At 35.5% G+C, this 17605-nt stretch overlaps 1 protein-coding gene across 1 annotated transcript; it reads right to left on the bottom strand.

Moving 5' to 3' along the window:
• Nucleotides 1-1533: 1533 nt before the first annotated feature.
• On the bottom strand, nt 1534-5964 carry LOC121412661 (5-hydroxytryptamine receptor 1A-like). The gene is made up of 3 exons (XM_041605437.1): nt 5544-5964; nt 2347-2542; nt 1534-1862 (listed from the first exon to the last, which is right to left on the bottom strand). Exons 1-3 carry the CDS (start codon nt 5961-5963, stop codon nt 1633-1635), a joined length of 846 nt encoding a protein of 281 aa, XP_041461371.1. The 5' UTR covers nt 5964; the 3' UTR covers nt 1534-1632.
• Between the last annotated feature and the right edge of the window lie 11641 nt (nt 5965-17605).

The raw sequence follows: 17605 nt of genomic DNA, 5'->3' as shown, positions 1-17605 counted from the left end.
TGTGGAGCGTTGTGGCCCAGTGGATCAGTCTTCTAACTTTGAAACAGAAGGTCGTGTGGGTTCGAATCCCAGCCATGGCGTAATTTCCTTCAGCAAGAAATTTATCCACATTGTGCTGCACTCAACCCAGGTGAGGTGAATGGGTACCCGGCAGGACTAATTCCTTGAATGCATGAGCGCTGAAAGGCAGCTCGAGCTAAGGCCGGGGTAATAATGATAATAACAACGCGCCTCGGAATAGAATATTTCTAGATAGATGGCGCTATATAAATGCCTATCATTATTATTATATCAAAGTGTGAATTATACATGTAGAAGAGTTAAATTTGTGTGTACTCTTAAAATTGGGGAATATTTTTTAGTTAATCACAATATTTTACAAAAAATATCAATTCATCATTCAACAAAACATTAAACTGAGTCTTCAAAGAAGTACGCTGTTGAAGATAATTACACGCAGTACATTTTTAATAGGCGGCAGGCCTATCAGTATTCTTTGGAGATGATTCTCTTGCGTATATAAACGAGATAAATGAAATTAAACAATTCAAACATAGCAACATTAAAAAAGGATAAAACTTAAGAAGGTAACACGTTGTAAGAAAGCATTATTAATACATTGACAATTTCTGAATTACAATGATTATAAAGAATGGAACAACAAATTTACCATCATGATAACAATCTATGATGAGTGGAATATAAACCCCTCAAAAAATTTGGAAATCTGTGTTTGGCCATTATTTTCTCCCAACTCCCAACTTTATAAGTTCCAAGGGCCGGATCCGGCCCTTGGAGCTTCTTGATCCGGCCCGCGAGACTCTGATGGGTTTTTTTAATCATTTTTAAGTCACAATATGAAACATAGCTCAATATGATTAAATTGTGTATCCAAGTTAGACCTAACCGTAATAAAAGTAATGACAGTCAAAACATATGAGACTGTTATAAATTTGTTGGATTAAAATGCTCCCAAAATAAGGGCAAGATTGCACAAGAAAGCATCTAGGAACCCGACCGCAAGGGTCTTTGCACTTCGCGCACATTTTTTTTTTAAGTATCCACTTCACCCTGGCCCTTTCAGGTTTACTTGGAGTCTAATCTGGCCCTACAAAGAAAAAGTTTGAGAACCCCTGCTTTAGGATATCATTTTAAAGAAAATGAAATGATCTATTCATTTATATAAATTACACATTGATTTTCACTAAAAACCGATGAGGAATGATCGATCAAAGTAAAAAAAAAACGCTCAGGAACTCACTCATCACCACGGGAAAAGGAACAGTGACTTTCAATATTGTGTCATTTTGCAACTTTTGAATTTTGACCTTGCCTTACATTTCAAAGCACTGCACCTCCATTGTGAACCATAATCATATCATGTCGAGTATCATTTTATAAAAAAAATAAATGCTCTATTCATTGATATTAATTACATATCTATTTTTACTAAAATCAAGGAGGGATTTTCGATCAAAATCAGATTTCCAAACTTTTTTTGAGGAGTTTATATATTGTCAGACATCAAAATTTCATTGTAGTGACGGCTTCTCTGTTGGCACGTCAAGTTTAATATAATAATGTAGTATGTTCCTAATTAAAGAGCTTACATATTAAAATCGACAAAAATATTCAGGATTGGCAACGTGCAAATGTCTTTCTTTTTAGCTTCCACAGTTCATTCCTGACTCGTCTGTTGAGGAGGGCATAGATGAGAGGATCCAAGAGGGCGTTGCAGTAGCCTAACCACATAGTGAAAACACCAAACCAATATCCCTCTGCCTCTCTAACCCGGATGAAGTTTGAATGATACAACAAATATGGAGTCCAGCAGATGACAGTCGTGAAAACAAGCAGCGCTCCTGGAGAAGAGGGGTGGGAGAATAAGCACATGGAGAAAATATCAGTAAAAAATATTTCAAAAAATACAATGAAGGAAAGCGCAAAAACATGCTAACCTCAGTCATTTTGAATATACAAAAGTAGTATCTGTCATTTTTATTTTGACATCTGACATAAATTAGTGATTTAATGTCCACCGTTCTTGCGTCACCCGTTGGCATAGCTTGGCATAGCCACGAGTCACTGAAAATAAACAATTAAATAATGAATCGAACATGTTTAACATGGCGTACGGGTCAAACTTTCACGTGGGAATGAAGCGATATTTAGGGCGAGGAAACTGTTCTTCTGATTTAAATCAAGATTTGTGATATAATTTGACATTCTAATAAGATTTGCGGGTCTTTGAACTATTGGGAGTCCAGGCCCTCGGCTAAAGGACAGTGGTAGAACCTATGAACCTACATACTTTAGGTGTAACGAGTCGAAAAGGCAACTACATACCCATAAGAATGACCCGTTTGTGGGCCTCATGGCGCTGACGTCGACTCTTCATCTTTGCCTTTTTCTCCCTCCTCGTCGTCGAGTTGATGTTCCCGATACTGTACGACTCCCTACCGGAGCTGATATCGTCTTCATCATCGGCTGAATCAGGATGGCGTCTCCTCATGGCTGTCCGGGGAAGGGTCACCCCTGATTCCTACGAATGGGAATTGACAACATGCAGGCAGCAGGCTATAGAGTACCGAAGCGATGACGTCAGTTGCCATGGTGTCATGGCGGCCTGGTTCTAAACAAAATGAACCCGGAATGAAAGCGTGTGTTTCTCAAAGGAGAAAATGGCTGCTATCGGGATGATTGCTTGCAATCTATTTTTCAGTCGAGCCAAAATGTGTACAGACGATCGTCAGGTGCGACTCTGTTTAAAACCAGCCCGCCATGACACCATGGCAACTGACGTTCCACTTCAATACTTTATTCATAAAACCTGCCCTTAAATTGATACAATAAGTAGAAATCAGTAAACAAATTAAATGCCTGTAGGTCTACCAATCCGACTTCCAAAAATGAAATTAAAAAAGAAGAACCGTATTTATAGTTTTATTTTCTCTTTAATGGGGAATCCAACTGATATGAAAAGTTTTGTTTTTGGTTAAAAAAAAGAGGCAGAGCAGAGAACCAATTGGAAGGCTATTTGAATCTTAAAAGTTGCAAAATTATCTTGCTCGCTGATAACCATGGCAATTTTCAATTCACTGGCAGATGCCGGTGTATCGTGTGATATTATCGTGCTGTAGGGGCAGGTTAAATAGAAATAAAAGGAAACAAGGCAGAAAGTAGATACGAGTTAGAACAGAAAGGTCAGGGTCGTGAAACTATATAATTAACCCTGCTATTCAAATGAGAACAAAAATGACGCCCCACCCCGTTATATGGCGCCTCCTATGTTAGCCATCTGAAAAAAAGCTAAGTTTAAACAAAATACGGTTGTATAGGCCTAAAGCTCTGATTGATTTAAAGGAGAATGAAACCTTTGGAACAAGATAGCATGTCTGAAAACAGACAAATTAAAGAAACAGATCAATCGGACAAATAATAAGAAAGTTATGAGCATTTGAATATTGCGATCACTAATGCTATGGCAATGCGACAAAGTTGTGTGACGTCACTTGTGAACAACTGTCCCCATTACTTTAGTATATATTTCACATAAACTGCCTCTTTTATCATATATATCAGTAGATCATGTGTTCTTTCTCTAGGAGGGCATGTAATACAGATTTTTAAAGAATACATCATGGATAAAGAGTTTGTATCGCCATAAGAAAAAGCAAAAAGAGACATTTTGAGGGTATTTTATAGTCCATCAAAGGGAAAGTTGTTCACATGTGACATCACACATCCTTGTCGCATTGCCAATGGGAGGATCTCCATGGCATTAGTGATTGCAATATTAAAATGCTCATAACTTTCGTATTATTTGTCCATTTTGTCTCAAACTTTCTTTGTACTTATTCTTTGATTTTTCTTTTTCGATACAAGCCTATTTGTTCCAAAGGTTTCATTCCCCTTTAAAATTCAGAAATTAAAATAACCACGACGAGGATGATGTTGAAAAACGTTAATTGAATAAATTATTGTTTTTTTTGTTTTCATGCCACATAGAAACAAGATTTTGGTTAATTATTTTTAACGTGCTGCTTCAATTCAAATTAGTTCTCTTAATGGGAGGAAATCGATTTATGTTATATCCGGTAGTCGAACATTTATGATAAATGAATGCCTTAACATGATTTAAACAGAACATGTTTTTGAACCCTAAGTTGATCATTCTTTCTGTATAAAGTGCGTCCCACACAACAAACGAAACCGAGATTTTTCGATGATTTATCATAACTTAATGGACAAATCACTATCATTACAAAGCTTAGAGTCTGCTCTTTTAGCTGGTATACTAAAGCCCCTTTTACACCTTCACGGATGCAACACGGATCATCACGGATCTCAGTCCGTGATGATCTGGGGTGCCAAATTTGTATTTTCCTAGCATTCCCGGAGTGAGTACGGAGTTAACTGGTTATTAACACGGATATGTACGGAAAAGTACGGAGTCTACAAGGATAGGTAAGGTAGCAATAGGGATCCTGTTTGATATGCTCCCGTAGCCAACACGGAATACCCGGATGATCACGGATGTTACTGGGTCTTTACACGGACCTTCACGGTTGCTCACATTCTGTACTGGGATATATTTTGCTAGAATGAAGTTTCGTCCCTTTTTGCAGCATCTGGAGCATGCTCGTGCTTGGTTATGAATACGGACTATTGTTCATGTACGCAAACAATACAAACATTTGACCCCGGATAATACCGGTATCAACAAGGATCACCCGGTTCTTACAAGGAGCCTCCCAGATGCATTCGGTAGCTACTCGGATGTACAAGGAAGCTACAAGGATGAACACGGATGATTATCAGTCCGTGTACTCCGGGATGAAAAATTGAACACGTTCAATTTTTCTCCCGGACATGCCGGTACATCAAGGATTGCGCCGGATGAGTAGCCGGAGTGTACACGGTAGTCCCGGACGGTAGTCCCGGACCCCGGATTGACAATCCGGGATGATCCGTGTTGCTTCCGTGAAGGTGTAAAAGGGGCTTAAAGAAGATTCCTTATTCACGCATGAGTAAAAACAATTTAAAGAAAGGATACCAAAACGTACGTCCCTTGGCGAGGGGTAGCTCGGTTTCAAGAAGAAATTAACATGCCTACAAAGTTCAATATCTGCTCGTTCGTTTTATTTCATTTGAAACCTCAATCACAGAAAATTTTTAAGAAATAAACTTCTGTTTCTTCGAAGTAATGCCTGAATTTCCACAATTTCTTTAAAACAAATATTTTTCCACCTGTTTCCGACCAAAGCAATCGCATGGTTAACAAAAGACTTCATGCATGACGGAGTGTCAATAAAACAGAGTGTCGAGTAAGTCTGACAGCTAACCTGGTAAACCTCGTAAGTTTTCTAAATTTTTGGAATTCAAGCCTTATTTCAAATGAACAGAACTTTGGTATTTCTCAAGCGCTATCTTTCTCCCTGGACCCTCATGACCAACGATATCATATACTGAATGCAAGACAATGGGAAAGACAGAGAAGTGACGGAAGAAAAACATAAGCATTCGGGATTCAGAACACTCACTTCACACAAGTCCATCGACTGGCTCAGGCTCTTATTTGGCATATTCGACAACGACTTCAAAGTGGACATGGAGGACGAAAGCTGGTGGCTTCGAAGACTCAGGCCCTCCTTCCTAATGAAGTGCGCGATGACGACGTAGACAGCGACCAGACACGGGAGCGTCACTCCCAGATAAAGAATGCTACAACCGAGTCGAAGGACGTCATTCTCCCAGATCCGAGTGCAGTGCTTCGTGCTGGGGTCGTACTCGTACCCGATCACCAAACCGATGGATGCTATGAATATCCCGACGAGCCAGGACAAGGAGACCATGACCAAGACACGGCTACGGTTTGGAGGGTACCGGCGGGACAAAACGACGATAAGGAGACGGTCGGCGGCGATGGAGAGAATGATGGGAAGATTGGTGAATGAGAACATGATGGAGAGAAATCCATTCATCTGAAGGTGAGAATAAACAGAAAAGGTACTCCTTATCAAAACCATTTAAAACCAAAATCGTTACTTATGTTAAAAATGCGGTATGGCGTTATTATTTCCTCTTTAAAACAAAATTCCCAAATGTTTCGTACAGAACACACATTTTTTCAAGTCAAAACACAATAGACTGATCCTCTTTTCTACCAAAATTTGCCCACGAAATTGTCATGTTGCTGTAACTTTCACAACTGTTATTTAGGCCTACAAGCCACAGAAAATACATACAGAACTAAAATCGACTGCAGAAATGTGGTTTTGTTGAAAAAGCGCCCTATGTTTAATCATGAACTACTTAGAATTGCCCAAATAGTAAATGTAAGACAGACATCAATGACCTTTGGTTTGCAACTTTGCATTTCCTTCATTTTTAGCCTGACTTTTATAACTTTTTGCGAAAATAAAGCAAACATTAACCAAAATCCAAAAATTCCATAACTTTCATATTTATATCCAGTTTTAATCAAAGTTATCTCTGCTGTGCTTGATACTTTTCTATGTTTCAAATGACATTTGAATCAACTTCCTCTCAGTTGTGTGGACTTTGCAGTGAAAGCACTGCGCGATATATCATCAAACTCCGTAAGTCAAATGTTTACAAAAGTGCACCTGACTTCAAAATGCCCCTATTACCCAAAAGTCTAACTTAGTATACATTCTAAAAGCGGAAGCCTTAACTTACTTTGCACACATCATCGTGATTTCTCAAAAAACTTCCACCATCGAAGACAGAAGCCAGTGAGAAGGTCATACTGGCCAGCGCCACACCCAGATCCGCAACGGACAGGTTGAAGACCAAGATATTATGGGGACTCTTTCTCAGGTTGCGTACACGTACGATGATGGTGATTGTAAGGATGTTGAAGAGAATCGCTCCAAGCATAATGATAATCAAGCTGATGTGATAACACGAAATGGTTAAAAGATAAAAATATCATGATATACATGATATAGCTTCCCAGGGCGTGTTTTGTCGCAGTGAGGTATTGTAATGAGCCATCCAAGGAGCTACCCCGCGGCGCGTCCTCAATACTGGAAGATGCCGCTGAAGAATCTTTTCATGATTGTCATGGTCATACTGGACATACCGATGACGGAATGAAACTGTTTATGGTCTCGGCGGTAAGTTGTGATTTTTTTTTTATAAACTCGGTTATCCGTCATTCAATTCAATTCAAATTTATTTTCACTCTTCAAAATGATACAAATAAGTACAAGATAGATTGATTCAATTTAAATAAACAATAACATGAACAAAATTCAATATTGGAAAAAATACATATTTGAAAGTAATTAACATATAAATTAACATACATGTCAAGTTAAATCAATATGATCAATATCATTAAATATAATTCAATCAATGCAATTATATATCATAAGAATGGAGGGGTCCACTGAAAAGCAAAGCTTGTAGAATGTGGACCCCTCAAAAATAGATACAAGGAATATAGAAATATACGTAAAGTAATATACATGAAGATAACAAAAAGGCAAATAATAATAGTAAATAACACGAAACAACACAACACAGGAACATGAGGTGGACAATAGTACGATGAAAACTGCCTAGAATATAGAAAGAAAATAGGGAGAGGGATGCAAAGCTAATTTGCTGCATATATATTATGTCTACACATACATACACACACATTCGGACATACACACATACAATATAAAAGGTATGATATAATGTATAGACAAGCTGTAACTTTTATATTTCAAATTTTATGTCTAACTTGAAAAAAAATAAAATAAAAAATAATAATAAGGCTTTATGTTCTGTATAAACATAGATAATAGATTAGCAAAATATGATACAAAATTTTAGTTTAAATAGTGAATATAATTCATTAGGAAATAAGGAGCATAAATTTTTTAATTTGTTTTTAAAGGACAGTAAAGAACGGGCATCTTTAATCTCATCGTCAAGGGAATTCCAAAATCTTGGACCTGTAGGGGAAGGCGGGGTAAGTTGAGCATAGGGGCAAGTTGAGCCACCAGCCCCAGGCCAATAATGAATGAGTCAGACATTGTGGTGGTGTCATGTATTGATGACCCATAGCATAACCCCTAACCCCACCACATTGTTTTCCACTTTGAAACAAAAAGTAGTTTTTTAGAGGGAAAAGTATGAATTTCAGCCAAAAAAGTAAAAAAGAGTGTGAAATAGATAAGTACTTTATTCACACACATGTCTTTAAATATAGTAAAGACATGATAACAACATTGTTAGTCCAGGTATGGATCTTCATTCTTGTCATAGTCTTTTATATGATAGATGAATAATAAATGTGTGGATACAAAATTATCGCACTAAGTTCGGACAGGGGTAAGTTGAGCCAAACAGCATGGGGCAAGTTGAGCCATGGTAATTCTTATGTTAATGTATCTTAAAAAACAAACAAACCATAAAAATTGATTGAAATGCAGGTTGAAAGGAGCAAATTTACATGACTGCTCTTTTCCTTTTAAATGATGTTATTATTTATAGAGAATTAGCAAGTGAAAAGACTTTAAACAAAAAATTGACACGCTGGTTCTCCCCTATACATTTTGTACGTAGTTTTTGTGGCTCAACTTACCCCCAGACGGTGGCACAACTTACCCCATATATGGGGCAAGTTGAGCCATTTGACACCGGTTTTTTTCAAAGGTCACGATGACTTTCAGTGTGGGGGTAGAAAGTTATATGTAGGTGAAAAACATTTCCCAAGAATCAAATTTAAAGGCAAGGTACTTATTTCTACAATAGTACTAGTCATATCAATTCTAACATGCAAAATGCAAAAAGTGTCACAACTTACCCCGCCTTCCCCTATATAAATAAGTATTTTGTGCTAGATGCGTTCTGAGGAGGGGCAAGTGATATTCATTTCACTGCCTGGTGGGATAGTTATGGAGGGATTGGTTTTGGTGAAACATAGAGTCAAATATGCGTGGCAACAAATTATTTACATACATACATGAATTGACCTAATTGAAATAAATATAATTTTTTTATTTTCATGATTTTATGTTCCAGAACCAATTGATCTGTATGAGAACGAACTGGTGCATTACATATAATTCGGAGTGTTTTCTTTTGTAAAATTAATATTTTGTCCAATAAAGAATTATGGGTATTTCCCCATGCTAATATTCCATAATTAAGTTGCAGTAAAATCAAGGAGGAATATAATATGAGTAATGTGACCGGAGGAAAATAGTGTTTTAACTTATTAATTACACCAATGTCATGAATGTTACGAGATAATATTTTGCTCACATTTAGAACGTGGGTTTCCAAGAAAGCTTATTATCAACTATAATTCCTAAAAATTTAATTTGGGAAACACATTGTAAAGGTGTATCATCAAAGATAATGTCGGAAGGTAAAGACTCAATAGAATTACTAAATATCATATATTTGGTTTTGTTTAAATTAAGAGATAGTTCATTGGAGCGTATCCATTGAGTCAAATTTAGCAGTTTCAAATTCATGATCTGAACTAGAGTTTGAGGGGTTTTGTGAGCAAAAAATACATTGGAATCATCTGCAAAAAGAATGAACGAAAGAATGTCAGATGATCTATGAAAATCGTTAATGTAAATAATGAATAAAAGAGGCCCTAATAAACTACCTTGTGGGACACCACAATTAATGTCATGTTGATCAGAGATGTGATTATTTAAATAAACATACTGTTTTCTTTTTTTAAGGTAATTCCTGAACCACTCCAAGGCAATTCCACGTATTCCATAGTGAGAAAGCTTGTAAAGTAAAATGTCGTGGTTAATAGTGTCAAATGCCTTGGAGAAGTCCAGGAATATACCAATTAGATGCGAATGATCATCTAAAGAATGGGCTACTTTATGCACAAAATTTAAAAGAGCGTGGATAGTGCTATGTTTTTGTCTAAAACCAAATTGGAAGTTAGTGAATATATTATTGATTTTAAGAAATTTAGTTGTTCTAATAAAAATTAATCTTTCTAAAATCTTAGAAAGAGAAGAGAGTAAGGATATAGGACGGTAATTACCAGCATCAAGCTCGTCTCCCTTTTTAAATAAGGGAATAACTTTCGCAATTTTCATTTGTTGAGGAAAAATACCACTTAAAATAGATTTATTTAATATATGTGTCAAGGGCTCAACAATAGACGATATGGTTCCTTTTAATATAAAATTACTTATGTCATCATGACCAGCACTGTGTTTATTATTTAAGGAGGAAACAATATCGGTCACTTCATAAGTAGTAGTCGGATAGAAGAAAATGGAATTGGCATTAGGTTGTCCCAAGAATTTAGAAAAATGCTTATTAGATTGTGGAATTTTTTGTGCCAAATTTTCCCCTATCGTAGAAAAGTATGAATTTAAAACATTGGCGATTTCTGTGGGATCTTCTATATTCCGATTATTAAATCTTATTTTAGTAATATTTGATTTCTTTTTTGAAATATTCAAAGCTTGCTTAATAACTTTCCATGTGTTTTTCATATCATGTTTATATTGTTCTAATTGAATCGAGTAATATTTCTTTTTTTCTGCACGCAAGACTTTTATTAATGAATTTGTATAAGAAGTATACTTGATTTTTGAATGTTCATTCTTCTTTATTTTGAATTTATAGTACAGTCGGTTTTTTTATTAATTGAGCGCAAGAGGGAGTTAGATATCCAGGGAAGTCTGGGTGATGTTTTATAATTAACTCGATTATTATTCTTTTTAGGAATATGATCATGTAGATGTTTTTTTAAAAATACTTTAAAAATTGCCTAAAGATAAATCGACATCGTCAGTGTTATAAACGCTAGACCAGTCAACTCTATCTAAACTGACACCAAGACTAGCTAATTTTTCTGGGGTGGCCCTACGTCTAGCTGGTAGGGGATATACTTTATTTAAGGAACATTTAAGATTAAAGAAATACATAATTAGATAATGATCAGTAATATCAGAAAGGACTATTAAGGATTCTGGGGGTGGTAATGAGTTACATAGAATATTGTCAAGGAGAGTGGCTGAGTGATTACTAACACGCGTAGGTTTAGAAATTAATGGCAAGAACGAGGCTGAGTAAAGTGTTTCAAGAAACTCATGTGAGAAATTGTTGTTAGCATGTTTTAATAGATCGATATTAAAATTGCCCATTACAAATACATCTTTGTTGACCAAATTAGCATTACTCAGAATAGATGTTATAAATTGAAAGAAATCATTATTTGAGTTTGGGGTTCTATAAATAATTCCAAGTATTATATTTTTGCTATTAGGAATAGAAATTTCAATAAATAATGACTCAATAAACTCATTCATGAAATTAAGTTCGTTTAGGACAGTGAATTCAAAATTAATGGAAAGATAAAGTGCTGCGCCCCCACCCAACTTTTTTGATCTGTTATTAACAATGAAATCATATCCATCTATTGCATAAGGTAAATTTGTGTCAGTGGAAAGCCAAGTTTCGGTCAAGCCAATAATTGAAAAAGAATGTTTATTTTGGTTGTCTAAAAGAATCTGAAGGTCTTCAAAATGATTACTTATGCTTCTGATATTCATATGCAGTAAGAAAAATGATTTTTTAGAAAAAAAAATTGTTACTTTTTTAATTTTAATTGGGTAATATATTTCGAGGAGGGAATTGGAAGTGAACAATGATTAGAATCATTGGCATAATTTAACTCCTCAGATGATAGATTAAAGTTATCTTCAAAATTATTATCATATGAGGCAGAAGAGGTATCAAAGTCACTGGATTCTCTATCAGATAAATCATTATCATAAAAATTGAAAGATGAGTTATTTGTATCAGCCATTTAAAAATTTATCAAAACAGGAGAAGCATAAAACATGAATAAATTGTGAGGAAGATGGAATAATCCAGCACTTCTTAAGCAGCATCTCAGCAAGCATCTGAAGAAAGGAAAAATGGAGATAGTCAGGCAAGAAGACAGATACAAACACAACACAGAACAAACATGAAATACTCTCATTTAGAAAAAAGTAACAAACGAAAACAGAAATAGTATCTCTCATCTTTGGAGGTGTATCATGCGGTGCTCCAGCTTAAAAATAAATGAACTGAATTACGCTTACATGGAATAAAATAATAAGCAATTAACATCTACTAAAAAAATAGAAAAAGGATCTGAGTTTGTCAAAAAGAGAAAAGGTGAAAAATGAATAACAAAATGGGAAAGCAAGCATGTACAAATACGAATAATACAAGCGAATACAGAACAGAAGCGAATATCTGCAATATATATAAAGATATGCGATAGAATATCAATTATGAAATTAGCATGCCATGGGGAAGCTATGCAAGAAAATATAAGCATATGCAGTACATGAATAGGGGATACAACATCATTAGACAAATAGCAAGTGAATATTAAGGCGTACACCGAATGAAACAAGCAAAAAATAGGTTTAAAAAAATAAATAATAATAAATAAGCAATATATATATATATAATAAAGAAAAATAAGGAACGTAGGTTGGGGAAAACATGCAAATTATTGTAACGAATCAAGCATTAAAAGAAAAACAGTCACGACAGTGGGAATAACAGTGAAGATTGGGGTTAATTGGTAGTAAGATAATTAACTGAGCAGGCATGCATAAAGTAGAATACAGCAAAATGGAAAAAATAAGTCATTCACCACCCCTCCCCTTACATCGGCATCATTGATCCCAATTTCCACGATTATCGTATTGAAAATTTATAGTTTCAGATAATGACAAAGCCTGAGTGGTAAAGATGACTATTTCGATTAGAAATGCAAGGCTGCATGTCGAATTTATTTAATGGTTTAGCGGGTTTGATCATGATGAATGTATATTTAAAGAGGCAACAGACACTTAAACTTTTCATTTCGTACAAGAGATACAAGATCTCAAAATTTAGTATTCAACAATTGATGTTATTCCAACAAAGACTTTGTTAAATCTAAATGGAGAAAAGGGGCATCATTTTTTCTAATTTCTTAGCGATGACATAACTTAAAACATTGAACAAATTTATTCCACAAATTTACGACGGTCTCAAATTTACGAATTTCACGAATCCATCGCAAAATTTAATGCGATACATTAACTTAGGTTTTGCATACCTAAGTTAATGCGATACATTAACTTAGGTTTTGCGTACTTTGTGGCCTCCATATTGAACGAAATTTAGAATTATGATAATAGACAAGGGCTGATTATTTAGATGTTACGTAATATCAGTTGTCATGATTCTATCGGAATGACTTTTAACATGTTTTATTTTTGTCGTCCTAATATTGCATTTTAAAACTCTAAAACATCCAATAATACTACAGAAATACTTAAAGACTGATCTTTTACCTTAATGATTCTAGCACCAGAAGAAAAGTTGATCTGTTTTCTCCAGAGCGAGGGAGAATCGTGCTGTTCACGGTAAATATTGTTTCTAAAGTTGAGGTCATTATGAACTCAATCCATTCACAGCAAAACTCACTCTGAAACTGATTTTCAAATGGGGTGGTTGTCTTGACTAAGTTTCATTTTAATTACAGCTAGAATCTACGTCACTTTAAATAGATAATATCATTAGCATTCGAAAGTATCAATGTGTGTCGTGCAATGCTGTGAAATATTATTTCAGAGAGAAACTCTACGATTTTTTTATCAAGACGATGTATTTAACTTCCGCGTTTCACAATGTCCAGGGGCCCATTTCATAAAGGTCAGCGTCAAGTCCCAAAACAGCGTCAAATTTGATATTTGACGCTGCAGCGCATTTCATTAAAAGTTGACGCTTCAGTAGGAGCGTCATTATTTTACTGGAGCATCAAGTATGGTTACTGAGGCGTCAAGTTTATTTAAATATTTGACGCTGGTCATGGGGGAGCGTCAAGTTGACACTGTAAAGGGTTTTGCAATGTCATGTTCATATTATGTTAAGAATGTCGTACGTTAATTGTGCTCATGCATGCACAAAGGGCTCTTGAAAGAGAACGGATATTTAGAGCAATGTCTGTGATGATAATGCTAATAAAGAATATATTAAGGTAACGCTTTCTAGTAGAAATACTTTTTCTTTACCTACCCCCCCCCCCCCCCAAAAAAAAAAAAAAAGGTTAAAAAATTCCTCCGAAACAGCGAATTTTTCAGTTTATCCCAGGGCAGACCAAGGAAAAAAAGGAGGTTATAGACAGACTTAAAAAAAAGACAAATGGAGAGGATTTTTTGTGTGGAAAAAAGGGAAGGTTGATCTGTTAAGTGGAAGTCTTTAATTTAAGGCCTAAATTTAAAAGCCCTAGGTCCCAAAAAGAAATTATAAATTGCTTTCTTTTCTTCTGTTTCTCAAAAGTCGTGGCCATTGTTTACTGGATGGTCATTCGCCGTTGAAACCAATAACTTAAAAAACATTTCAGATATGAACAAAAAAAATCTTTAAGGTCCTTTTCGATGTTTTATACATAATTAGAGCCTACAAATTTACTTGCTTCAGGGTAATTTCTAACAGCCCTGCTCCAGCAGTGGCTTGCTCCTGCCGTGTTGTTGATACAACCTTACATTACCGACACAAATAGTCAAGCGTGGGACTAGGATTAAAATTGTGCGGTAGAAAAATTGTTGAAGGTGAAATTTCGAACGGTGATAATGATATATTTCACTTTTTTCAAAATATTTTTTCCCTGGCATAGGACTAAAATACATAAGCTTTCTGAAAACGTCGACAATTGAGAAATAATGCTCTGAAAAATAAATATTTTCCAGTTATTCTCTTCCAGAATCAGGATTATCGCAATCCATCACTCTGATTCAACGGCTAGTCTTATGCTGCAATTTCGCCCCCGAAAAAATAACAAGCAAAAAATAAAATTTCACTTTCATTTTTTTTCTTCTAATCTTGCTTCTCAAAGGTGGGGGCAAGGGCCGGCTGTGCCCCCCCCCCGACCCGCCAGTGCTTCCGGTCCTTCCTAAACTTGTGATTTAAATTGAAAAAAAATGGAGAGGAGGGGGATTTCCCCCTAATCAGCCTCGTACATGACTATTTGAGTACTTTGCTAGTGTAACCACTGATCTCTCCCCTAACTGGATATGCGGGGAGGGTCCTTTGTTTGAAGCCAGCGAGTTCTATTGTCCGCCATACCAGTTCCCCCAAAAAGAACGCGATCGCTCCATTAGCATATGCATTGTGAGCGATACGCTAGCTGTACGTCTGCACACTGAAGCTCTTGCTATTTTAACAAAACTTCATATATTTAAGGTGCCAGAATTCGCAATTTTCTTGAAACCATGGTACTTTCCCAGTATATTTCGGAAACATAATTTTGAAGGGGTTGGTGTTTTTCTCACTTAAGGAAAATGGATGAAATCTTTGAATTGTCTAGGGTATTTTGGAGGTTTGCCAAATAACCTCTTAGGATCGATAGGGCGACGATTTTCTAGGTTATGCAGGCTTATAACACTGGACTTGAAACCCCCTTTAATTTAAGTCCACCCCCCAAAAATCAAACAAGTGTAACACCGAAAATATCATAAGTAAAACTTTAAAAATATAACTGTCATATTTTACTTCTGATTTTGATTAAATTTTGAGCATTATTGTGTGGTTTTTCTCTCTATTCAAATAATCGTTTCTGTGAGGTGGACTCGCCATTTAAAGGACAAGTCCACCCCAACAAAAACTTGATTTGAATAAAAAGAGAAAAATTCAACAAGCATAACACTGAAAATTTCTTCAAAATCGGATGTAATATGAAATTTATGGCATTTTAAAGTTTCGCTTCATTTCACTTAACAGTTATATGCACATCTCGGTTGGTATTTCATTATTTTAACATTTTGTGCTTCAGGCAAAGAGGTCCTATAATCGTCAAATTCGTAAAATTGAAATATTGTATAGTTCAAACTATAAAAAACAAAAGAAATAGTGAGCAATATCATCGACTCTCTCATATGAATGTAACTGGCTTGTTCATATCACAATTTTTTTTAAATAAGCGAAACTTTGAAATGTCATAACTTTCTTATTTTACATCCGATTTTAATGAAATTTTCAGCATTGTGCTTGTCTGATTTTTCTCTATTGATTCAAATCAATATTTTTCTGAGTTGGACTTGACCTTCTCTCTCTCTCTCCCTCTGTCACACATACATACTTTTGTTTAAAAAATGATTTCTTGGAAAAAATAATTCGATCTATTGTTGACAGAGAAATATCACAAATCCACATGCCACAAGTTACATAACCACCTAAAGTCCTAGTCCTACCGTACATGTACCTCTATAGCTTGTAAATTTTATTGTCCTTTCACAAAGAAAAGATAGAATAATTTTCAGAATACCTTGTAGATCCAGTCCTTGTCCATTTCGGTCAGGATCTATGCTTCGCAAATTTTTCTTAACTCCTCCGAAACGGCAGATTTCAGTTTTAACTTAAATCAAATTTCAGAATACAGGCTACACGGTCAGTATTTTCGTGTCTCGTGATATTCTTCTGTCCAAACATGACTGATAAACTCATAAAACTTGGTGACATTTGTGAATATTAATAAACTGAATATTTATTAGAATCATGGTTTAAATTTATCACGCTTCCAGATAAATCACAACAATCGATTACCCCCCCCCCTGAAGTTTTAAAGTTTTGGAAACTTGCTCTGGTAATTTAGAATTACCACACATGTATTTGAGCACATGGGACTACATAAAGTCTACAACTATGCAGTTCACCAGCTTGTCTTATCTGTGAAAAGTAATCCCCTTTTCTCTGTTTCCATGGTCGTCACGATAAGTGCAATTATACGTGGCACAGGACGACATCTTAAACTTTGAATTAGGTATAAATTCATATTGAAAAGTGCTGTTATAAGAGTTGATCTGGTAAGTATAATTAAGATTGATACTATTGTCGTGAACCAGACTCTACTTCGATTTTGGCTCTTTTGGGGGAACTCGGCGTGCGGAGGTACCAACTTCCGGTGCTTCAACACGGAATAGGCCAATCAGCGTTATTGTTCCCATCCAGATAAGGGAGAGATCAGTGAGTGTAACAGGTCAAAATTAACTGTTTATTGAAAATTCATATATTTCATTACTCTTAATCATTTGTCTGTAAGTATATAGATGCCTTTATAGGAAGTGCACAGGAATTAATAGAAAGTAGGGATGTTTATCAATCTTCATGCTTTTTAAGAAGTATGATTCACACTCTTTCTGGGTAAAAGTGATGCTGAATGGTCTTTGGGTCAAAACATCACATTCCAGAGCTATGAGCTTATATGACGTAGATCATTATGGTCAAGGCTTAGCATCTGTGAATGGAGAGTGATATCTGCATAAAAGGGAGAGAGGATTTTGCTCCAATTCACTCCTGCACTGCACCCCATTTATGGGGCAGGCAGAGAGGCTTCTTCATTTTTGGGTCAGAATTATAGGTAAGATATTTATCTAATTTTGTCAATTCTGTTAGTTTTGAACAATAGTTTATAAAGTTGGTTAACAATGTATTTTCTATTGTTTGGAATGAGAGGTTAGGTTGTATCAAAGTATCTATGCTAGCATAGCATATTTGTCTTAATTTGAAGGGGTTTTGTGAATTAAAAAAAATTAATTAGTTGTGC

The sequence above is a fragment of the Lytechinus variegatus genome, chromosome 4, assembly GCF_018143015.1.
Source record: "Lytechinus variegatus isolate NC3 chromosome 4, Lvar_3.0, whole genome shotgun sequence".
Taxonomy (NCBI): domain Eukaryota; kingdom Metazoa; phylum Echinodermata; class Echinoidea; order Temnopleuroida; family Toxopneustidae; genus Lytechinus; species Lytechinus variegatus.
The sequence above is the reverse complement of the archived record's forward strand: the minus strand, read 5'-3'. Positions and strand labels throughout refer to the sequence as shown.

Coding starts and splice junctions, on each gene's coding strand:
- LOC121412661 (XM_041605437.1), bottom strand. CDS start 5,963: ATGTTCTCATTCACCAATCTTCCCATCATTCTCTCCATCGCCGCCGAC. Junction 2,543..5,543: donor AGTCGATGGACTTGTGTGAA/GTGAGTGTTCTG, acceptor TCCCATTCGTAG/GAATCAGGGGTGACCCTTCC. Junction 1,863..2,346: donor CAAACGGGTCATTCTTATGG/GTATGTAGTTGC, acceptor CCTCTTCTCCAG/GAGCGCTGCTTGTTTTCACG.